Genomic DNA, 10,237 nt, shown 5'->3' on the forward strand with positions numbered 1-10,237 from the left:
CTAGGCCATAACTCGAAAATTACTAAAGGGAAACAATTAAAACTTCAAACATTATAGATGACATTGTCTATGTCAACTGTTTTTGGTGTGTTTTTGCCCAAATTGTTGCGGAGTAATCTCCCCTTGTACTTTAAATTTCCTTATTTGTACAAACAGCATGATTCGAACACTGATGGTTAGAACTTAATACAACTTTTAAATTTGATAGATGGAAGTGTGCAGTTTTACACAGGGCAGTAATTTTACTCTGGCACATTCGTGCAAACTTATCGCCCCTGGTACTTTATTTTTCTTGCAAAGTCTTATCATTTATTCCCACAGTTACCTCCTAACGTTATTCTATGGGAAACAACAGTTTTGATCTAAATCAAGGCTTACAAAGTCCGTAGATAACCCTCATTGGTTTCAATCATGTAATTTATAAAATACATCAAACCAAACTCTATGTACGTATTATGTTTTTATGCCGAAATATTTGTTTAAAATTACAACATCATAAATTGCAAAACAGTTAGTGAAACTATCTTGTTTGAGCTGACTTAACACTTCTTCTTGCAACACAATGCATTCTTGATTCGTTTCACGACACTTTTCGCTTCCCTTTTTTCACTGGCTCTTACATCACAAGCATTGGTATTTCCGTTGTTTGCTGTTAAATGATCCGAAACGTCCTGCACTTGATGGCCTGTGATTTCAACGTTGGAATAGCTGAAAGCTCCATCAATGTGGTCATCGGATTGTGGACTGCCGTTTACAAAACTATCAAATCGGATGTGGACACAGTCTAAGCTGTGCCCACGCATCATGTGATGGCCCCACAGATATGTCTCTGTGCCATTATGTCGGCATATTTCCGGCATGGACGAACTGTATGGTTTCAGCTCTGGAGGACCGAGTAGTTTCTTCTGGCCAAATGTGTACTTACAAGGCGCAGGGTTAAACAAGGAGGTTGTTTGGCTGGACATACGCTCAAACTCGATCTGCGACACTAACGTGCTCTCGGACGTTGTGGCAGATGACAGGGACGCCTTGCACCAGACTTCCTCTCCTCTTGCACTGCGCAGGTGGTCAATGGCGGTGGTAAAGTTGTCCCAGATTTCGGCCCGATTTTCACAGCTGCATTGCTGGAACACATGGGGTCCTTTGAAGCGGCTGATGACCTTCACTCTGCGTCCACGCTTGCTGTACGATATCTCGAGAAGCGGAAGTGGAGTGACGCTGGAGAGCTCGTACTCTACCTCGTCCCCGGCCAGGCTGACGGTGGCCACCACTAGGCACCGTTGTCCGATCCCGAGGCTGACAAGGCTGACCGCGTCCAGACTGCTCCCTACCAGTCCAACAAACGTCCCCTCTGCCATCAGACGCTCCTCAATGTTGTACTTGGTACGTAAACATCGCTCAAGGCTTGATCCCTCCATATTTACCTGTCAAAGAAGAAAAATATTAATTATAATTGTATTATAAATTTATAATAAATAGCTGAATATCGCATTTAAATTAAAATATCTCATTATATATACAATAAGTTGAATATAAACTATACATTTCAAATAGAATATAAGTAAAAACAACAACAATTAAAATCATGCTAAAAAACAAACGCTTACGCTCTACTATGAAGCCGCTGGCCTTGTGGAAAATCTGACGTTGTTGCCAAGATCTGACGTGTAAATTAAACGTCATCACGACTTAACGTCAACTCGTAGACAACGTCGAATTATGACGTACTGTATGTAGAATACTAAAACAAAAAATGTTACCATCGACATCGCGTATTTTTTAATTGATAATTGTCAATGAGCTATTATTTATTTTAAAAAAATGTACGTGAAGTTAGCGGCCTAGCGGCCTAGCGGCGTGAAGTTAGCGGCCTGGCGGCCTAGCGGCGTGAAGTTGGTGGCCTAGCGGCCTGGCGGCCTTATTATTTTTTTCTATTTCCAAGCAATTGCTAATGCGTTTTTTTTAAAACAATGATAAATCAAGGTTTTTTATTCATATAGTTACATAGCGGCCTTAAATTGTTGTAAATTCAGAATATTTTTCTTTACCGTTTATTCTAAAACAATTTTAAATTAACTGTTTTATGCACAAATTATCACTCTGAAGCGTTTTCAACTTTTTTTCAAAAAAGTCGATCAAGCACTTCAGCGACCTAGCGGCATAGCGGCGTGAAATTAGCGGCCTAGCGGCGTAAATTGAATCCTATTTCAAAGCATGTATACATGCATTTTCTACTAAAACAATGACATTTTAACTGTTTTTATGGACAAATTAACACATTGAAGCGATTATCAACAGTTTTTTTTCCAAAAACGTCGATAAAGCAGTCAGCTAATTCAAAGCATTAAACATGCCTGTTCTTCTAAAACAATGATGAGTTTACTGTTTTTATGCATAAATTATCACTTCATTTTTTTTCCAAAAAAGTCGATCGAGCACTTCAGCGGCCTAGCGGCGTCAAGTTAGCGGTCTGGCGGCCTAGCGGCCTAAAATGGTTTCCTATTTCAAAGCATGTATACATGCATTTTCTTCTAAAACAATGACATATTAACTGTTTGAATGCACAAATTAACACTTTAAAGCAATTAGCGATAATCAACATATTTTTATCCAAAAAAGTCGATTAAGCAGTCAGCTATTTCAAAGCATTAAACATGCCTGATCTTCTTAATCAATGATATATTATTGTTTATATGCACAAATTATCACTCTGAAGCGTTTTTTAACTTTTTTTCAAAAAAGTCGATCGAGCACTTCAGCGGCTTAGCGGCCTAGCGGCGTGAAGTTAGCGGCCTGGCGGCCTAGCGGCCTAAAATGGTTTCCTATTTCAAACCATGTATACATGCATTTTCTTCTAAAATTTTAAATTTTGGGTAATCAGGGGAGCTGCCTGTATAAGAGTACACGCCACTGATTGTAAACAAATCGTGCCTGTTCCCACTTTAAGTTCGGTCACTTCGAGTACCACCTTCATACCAAAATACACACAAAGTGTCATTCGTAAAATTCCGTGGCAATACTCGCGGACCTATTACCACACACACAGCAGAACAACAATGAACTTGTGAATGTAAGGAAACACCTTTATATTCTATATGAATAACTCTTACAATTATTTTTTTGTTTTCTTGGAATGTGTGAACTCCTATGTCACGAGGTCTGAGATGTTGCGAAATTCTACGTGAATGTACACGTGTACAAATAGGCTACCGTTCATTAAAATCAGTTGAGTCTGAACTTACATAGCGAAATAATTGCGTTTATATACATACATACAGCCGTACGCAGACCTTGATGACACGGCACTCAAATGGTAACCACATTTATACTTACAGCGTTTTCATTCGGAGCTCCTCGGCGATTTTTATCGACAACAAAAAAAACTCGGATGTATGCCGGTAGTAGTTCGTAAAATTTTGAATTACATTATTAATTGAATGTAGTGTTTTAACTTGTATTTGTAGATCTAAGTTTAAATTGATTGCCCGTGAAGTGCATTAAGGGAAACATAATTAAGATTCCCAAGAGTTAAGTCGTTACGTTTAATTGCTAAATTAAAATTACTATGCGATTTAGTAAGCAGCGTAGATAAAATGTACCGATTTCTGACATTGTAAACCGGCTACATCCGAGGTTGTTTCCGATTAAAAGGCCGAGGAGTTCCGAATGACAGCGTTTTATCACCTCCCTTAAAAATAGTTTGCTAGACATGTCGTTGAATGGGCCTTTTTAGCAAGTGTTGGAATAAGTGAGGTTTGGTACTGTATATAGATAGCAGTTTCACCACCATAACTTTCACAATGGATTGGCGGACCATTTCAATACAATTTCCCCAAGATAATCGTTCAGTGACAAACGATTTATAAGTGTTCACTGGGAATTTTGTGGTAAAAGTATCTATGTGGGGTATGTCTTGGCATTCGTCCCTGTAGCCACTAAGCAAGACACCACTGGAGTGTCAGGCTACTGGGCTCGTCACTGTAGCCACTAAGCAAGACACCACTGGAGTGTCAGGCTACCGGGCTCGTCACTGTAGCCACTAAGCAAGACACCACTGGAGTGTCAGGCTACTGGGCTCGTCACTGTAGCCACTTAGCAAGACACCACTGGAGTGTCAGGCTACTGAACTAGTCCCTGTAGCCGCTAAACAAGACACCACTGGAGTTTCAGGGTCAGGCTACTGGGCTCGTCACTGTAGCCACTAAGCAAGACACCACTGGAGTGTCAGGCTACTGGGCTCGTCACTGTAGCCACTAAGCAAGACACCACTGGAGTGTCAGGCTACTGGGCTCGTCCCTGTAGCCACTAAGCAAGACACCACTGGAGTGTCAGGCTACTGGGCTCGTCACTGTAGCCACTAAGCAATACACTACTGGAGTGTCAGGCTACCGGGCTCGTCCCTGTAGCCACTAAGCAAGACACCGCTGGAGTGTCAGGCTACCGGGCTCGTCCCTGTAGCCACTAAGCAAGACACCGCTGGAGTGTCAGGCTACCGGGCTCGTCCCTGTAGCCGCTAAGCAAGACACCGCTGGAGTGTCAGGCTACCGGGCTCGTCCCTGTTGCCACTACGCAAGACACCACTGGAGTGTCAGGCTACCGGGCTCGTCCATGTAGCCACTACGCAAGACACCACTGGAGTGTCATGTTACCGGACTCGCCCCTGTAGCCACTAAGCAAGACACCACTGGAGTGTCATGTTACCGGGCTCGTCCCTGTAGCCACTACGCAAGACACCACTGGAGTGTCAGGCTACCGGGATCGTCCCTGTAGCCACTACGCAAGACACCACTGGAGTTTCAGGGTCAGGCTACTGGGCTCGTCTCTGTAGCCACTAAGCAAGACACCTCTAGAGTGTCAGGCTACTGGGCTCGTCCCTGTAGCCACTAAGCAAGACACCTCTAGAGTGTCAAGCTACTGGGTTCGTCCCTGTAGCCACCAAACAAGACAACACTGGAGTGTCATGCTACTGGGCTCGTCCCTGTAGCCACCAAACAAGACAACACCGGAGTCTCAGGCTACTGGGCTCGTCCCTGTTGCCACTAAACAAGACAACACCGGAGTCTCAGGCTACCGGGCTCGTCCCTGTAGCCACTAAACAAGACAACACTGAAGTGTCAGGCTACTGAACTAGTCCCTGTAGCCACTAAACAAGACACCGCTGGAGTGTCAGGCTACTGAACTAGTCCCTGTAGCCACTAAACAAGACACCACTGGAGTGTCAGGCTACTGAACTAGTCCCTGTAGCCACTAAACAAGACAACACCGGAGTCTCAGGTTACTGGGCTTGGCCCTGTAGCCACTAAACAAGACACCACTGAAGTGTCAGGCTATTGAACTAGTCCCTGTAGCCACTAAACAAGACACCACCGGAGTGTCAGGCTACTGAACTAGTCCCTGTAGCCACTAAACAAGACACCACCGGAGTGTCAGGCTACTGAACTAGTCCCTGTAGCCACTAAACAAGACAACACCGGAGTCTCAGGTTACTGGGCTTGGCCCTGTAGCCACTAAACAAGACACCACTGGAGTGTCAGGCTATTGAACTAGTCCCTGTAGCCACTAAACAAGACACCACCGGAGTGTCAGGCTATTGAACTAGTCCCTGTAGCCACTAAACAAGACACCACCGGAGTATCAGGCTACTGAACTAGTCCCTGTAGCCACTAAACAAGACAACACCGGAGTCTCACGTTACTGGGCTTGGCCCTGTAGCCACTAAACAAGACACCGCTGGAGTGTCAGGCTATTGAACTAGTCCCTGTAGCCACTAAACAAGACAACACCGGAATCTCAGGCTACTGAACTAGTCCCTGTAGCCACTAAACAAGACACCACCGGAGTGTCAGGCTACTGAACTAGTCCCTGTAGCCACTAAACAAGATACCACCGGAGTGTCAGGCTACTGAACTAGTCCCTGTAGCCACTAAACAAGACACCACTGGAGTCTCTGGTTAATGGGCTTCTCCCTGTAGTTTCCATTACCTATACGTTTCATTTGCTTCAAAGAGGAAACAAATATCTAAGAATCTATTTTTTAAATGGAATTAATGAAATTTAATTTATTGATGAAATGTAATCCAAATAGCGCTTGTAGGAATGAAAAATGTTCGTTCTTTGTCAACTTCATGAATTAAATGAACTGTTTTTGTAGTTGTTGAAGTCTCTGTTGTTCCTTGCGAAAGGAATCACGGTAGACTAGTTTCAGCATCAATGACGGTGCACCATCATGATAGAATACTGAGGTAGTAAAAATGTAACATTTCATAATGATCTGAATTTATTGCAAGTAAAGCAATAAAAATGACATAAACTATACGCAACTTGCTTTTTATTGTTAATGTAAGTGAATTTGAAAAATTAAACAGAGATAGATGTATACCACCTTTCCATAGTTGAATCAAACATGTCCCAGGTAGTGCAAGGTAAAACATGAATATCTACGTTAGGAAACGGATAGAAACACACTGACGTAGTCTCTATGTAGTAATTTACATGTGGTGGGTCACAAATCACTTTTAAATGAGTACACTTTGACGAAATTGCTGGCCTTTCTGGTCACCCAGAGCTGTTTCAAAGCTCTATTATACGACACGCCCTGTACATTGTCGAGCTCCAGGAGCGTTTTGATGTGATTTCCGTGCTCCCCAATGTTAATCGACACGAGTTTGTCCGGCGTCTGGCAGACGTACAGCTGGCCACGGTCCCTCGTGGACACACCGAGTGGCGTGCCGCTCTCCCCGAGCCTCAGCTTAGACATGACCCCACCCCGCCTGTCCAGCGTGGTCACACATGATTTTGCCATGTCAGACACGTGAAGTATGCCTGATAGGTTATTGGTGTCCACAGCAACATACCGTGCCGCACGAAACAAAGACCTTTGTATGGACAGTGAAAACAGTTTCCTTTTACTTGGGTCAGTAATTATTTTGTGAATTGTTTTTCCGTCATAGTCAATAACCCTCACCTCATTTTCTAAGGCAACGTAAAATTCACTCTTAAAATACGCAATGCCAAAACAACGTTTGTCTAATTCGATTACTTTGTGTGAATTCAAGGGAACATGCACTATCATGAGGTGCACAGTCTTAGTGTACGGGCAAGTGACGGCGGCCTCGTATTCCTCGATACATGCGACGTCCCAGGGTTCTGAGGGCAAGTCGAGCCACGAAATAAGAACACCGTTCTGGTCAAACAGCTTAACATTACAGTTTGTTTCATCGGCGAGAAGAACACGGCCATCTGGTAACACATCGACTCCGGTCACGGAGCAGATCTTCTTATCTTTCTGCGTGCGGATGTAGTATTCACCTTTGAGTTGTAGTTGGGATTTCTGCGTGTTTGCGTCGTAGCTGGCTACTGGTATATCCTCATCTTCCTCTAGGATGTCGTTGAGGTTCCCCAGGGACGCTGAACGGTTGCTCCTGGGAGTACCCGCGGTTTCGTTTGTTGCAGCACGAGGCGATGGAATGTCATCTGTGCTCCGCGGACTCCTTTCACCACACAGTCGTTTAAGAGATTTTTTCGCTTCATCTTGTTTTACATCTGACATATTTATTGCATCTGGTCCATCATTTTCGCTTCTGTTTTCTATGACCGCAATGGCAGAATATACTGATTTTGCCTTTGCAAACTCATTCACAATATTCGATGAGGCTGGTACCTCCGTGGCAATAGTCCCACACGCGCCCTCTAAGCTCAGCCTCGCCAACGATCTGTGGCCGTGTGACGCGATAGCAAGACTCTGGACATCTGGGTTGTCTATTGCGACTTCTGATACCTTTAGGGATACATGTTCCACAAAATCATTTGAGAGTTTTGAATTGTTTTCACCTTCCATGTCACTATTACAGACAATGTAATTTCGCTTGGCCTCGCCGACATCCAAACCAAGTGAACTCCCAGATTCTAGACAGTGTACAGTGTCACATTTTCTATGGGAACAAGCCGCGCACTTACTACATATATATTTATCGTGGTCCTCGCAGAAGAACTCTACAGGTCTTTCCGCATGCGCAGAACACGCGATATTGGGCGCGACGCCTTCTGCAGTGATACTGTTTAGAGTCTCTACGTGAATGCTGGCATTTGACTTTCGCTTCAGATCGTCGATAATTCCCCTGAGAACGAAGTTGTGTGGGTAGTTCTCGGCCCAGGAGTAGGGATGCAGGCCACGTAATGACGGGCGTGTGTAGGCCCGGCATACAGGGCAATCGAAGCCGTACTCTGTCCCCTTGTGGCACACGCGCGTGATGTACTCGTGCAGGCAGTCCATGCAGAACGTGTGCATGCAGGGCAACGCCCGCGGGTTGCTCAAAAGGTCCATGCACACCGGGCAGATAAGGTGCCGCTCATATATGTGCCGCCACACCCGGTCAGACATTCTTAATGTTACCAAATATATACGATGCTCACCCGTATGTCCATACTAGTGTTAATGTTCATTAACTATTAGCAAATTTAGTTTGAAGCAAAATTATTTTAAATGTGTTCACAGTTCACAGTGTGTCCATCGACACTTGTGTTTGTAACCGATTTAGGCAAGGTCAGTGCATTTACCGCGGTAATGTCGCAATGTTCGTTTATCCATCCTACACAAACACGTGTAACAATGTTTTAAACAACCACATTACATTTTGATTTCAGAAAACACAATCATTATGACAGAAAATCATACTTGTTCAACCGATATTGGAATAAAATCCTATCATTGAATGAAAGAGTTGCCATGGTTTTTCCGTTAGATGATCCCGATGTTCCAACTGAGACGAGCAGCACAAATTAGCCTTCTCCTGTGACCCAGGCGGTGTAGAGTTTCTTATGACTGTATTAATAAGAGATGAAAGAGTCTGCATCATTACATAGTGTCCTTACAGTTCCCCAGTAAAACACCCGGTTGTTTCAAACATTCTTATAATGTTGTAAAATACGAACATATATAGCTAACATATATGGTATCGTGCACATCTCTTATATAGTCGATTTAGGATAAATAATACTAGTATCGTATTTCGTTTTGAGTATGTGCTCTTATCATAAAGATCAGTTTTGTTACCATAGTTTTGTTACCATCTTTTTGTAACATATCTTTTTGTTTGTTGGTTATTACTATTCAAAAATGGAACAAGCTTTATTTAACATAAGTTACACAAGCCAATCACAGGCCAATTTTAAGTTAAATGACAAAGGAGCCAGAATACTTAAAATTCTAAAGGCTATGAATATAGTTCTTGCGTGTCAATTAAAACGATTTTAATATGTTTTTAAAAAACTTTTAACTGGATATTTTATACGTAGCATTCTTCTTCAAAAATGTGGTAAGCAACGTGACTAATTCATACTCCGAAGTAATAAGCCGCGTTTATTGCGTACGGGGATTTGAATGAAACTGATGAGTTGCTATGGTGACAATTTTTACGGTGAACAGGTATTAGAACATCGACGTAAGTCTAGAGCAAAATATAAAAAACAAACTATATTTTATACGAACATATTCTCCTCCTAATTAATATTGCGTTATTCGCCTTTAAATAATACTCTACGGAACTTTCAACGTCCCCATATAATGATAGCTAACTATTTGACAGTACATGTACTTCCACAGTTTTGTGATTTTTTAAATCTTACATATAGCTATGAACATTTCTTACCCAATTGACAATACACAAATTTATGGAATTAAACATGTTTTTTGGGGGGTAATGCTACGGTTGTATTTGTTTATGTTTAATTCCCTTTACGCTTATTAAAACATCAATAACTTAACATTAATTTAAAACTTTCGGAAATGGTTAAATAAAAACACAAAAGCAATGGAATAAAGAAACTATTATGAACATTGTAAGCCTAATTAGACATAAATGCGTTTTCCAACAATCTCTTTCTTTGAATAAAATTGAAATAAATCGACAGTGACTAAATGTTTATTTGCGGTGTCCAAAAACATCGATTTTGTGATCTGGCTCAGATGTTTAACAAATACCAACTAGAAGCGAACACAATGTACATCCAGAACTGTTGGACTAACATCCCTTTCTTGAAGCAGAGATAGACATATACATTTAAGCTGTATTTTTTACTTAGACTGTCCTTTGATTTCCTTTTTTGTCTTTAATTAAAATCAACATTTTTCTCTTTAATTAACTTAAACTTTAATTTTGAATGTATAATTGTTGTCCTGTAATAATAAAAAAACCTTAAATAATTGCATCTAAGCAGCTTTAGTTAGGTTACTTTAAAG

General features: G+C 42.0%; 2 protein-coding genes across 2 annotated transcripts; both read right to left on the reverse strand.

Annotated features, from left to right (window-relative positions):
- Nucleotides 1–539: 539 nt before the first annotated feature.
- LOC128215754 (uncharacterized) lies at nucleotides 540–1,418 on the reverse strand. The gene has a single exon (XM_052922338.1). It carries the CDS (start codon nucleotides 1,416–1,418, stop codon nucleotides 540–542), a length of 879 nt encoding a protein of 292 aa, XP_052778298.1.
- A 5,084-nt stretch (nucleotides 1,419–6,502) lies between these two features.
- On the reverse strand, nucleotides 6,503–8,380 carry LOC128215770 (uncharacterized). Its single transcript, XM_052922341.1, has one exon. The coding sequence runs from the start codon at nucleotides 8,378–8,380 to the stop codon at nucleotides 6,503–6,505; it is 1,878 nt and encodes a 625-aa protein (XP_052778301.1).
- Nucleotides 8,381–10,237: the final 1,857 nt, after the last annotated feature.

This window comes from Mya arenaria, chromosome 2, assembly GCF_026914265.1.
Source record: "Mya arenaria isolate MELC-2E11 chromosome 2, ASM2691426v1".
Lineage (NCBI taxonomy): Eukaryota > Metazoa > Mollusca > Bivalvia > Myida > Myidae > Mya > Mya arenaria.

Excerpts from the sequence above, each read along its gene's own strand:
- LOC128215754 (XM_052922338.1), bottom strand. The coding sequence starts at position 1,418 with ATGGAGGGATCAAGCCTTGAGCGATGTTTACGTACCAAGTACAACATT.
- LOC128215770 (XM_052922341.1), bottom strand. The coding sequence starts at position 8,380 with ATGTCTGACCGGGTGTGGCGGCACATATATGAGCGGCACCTTATCTGC.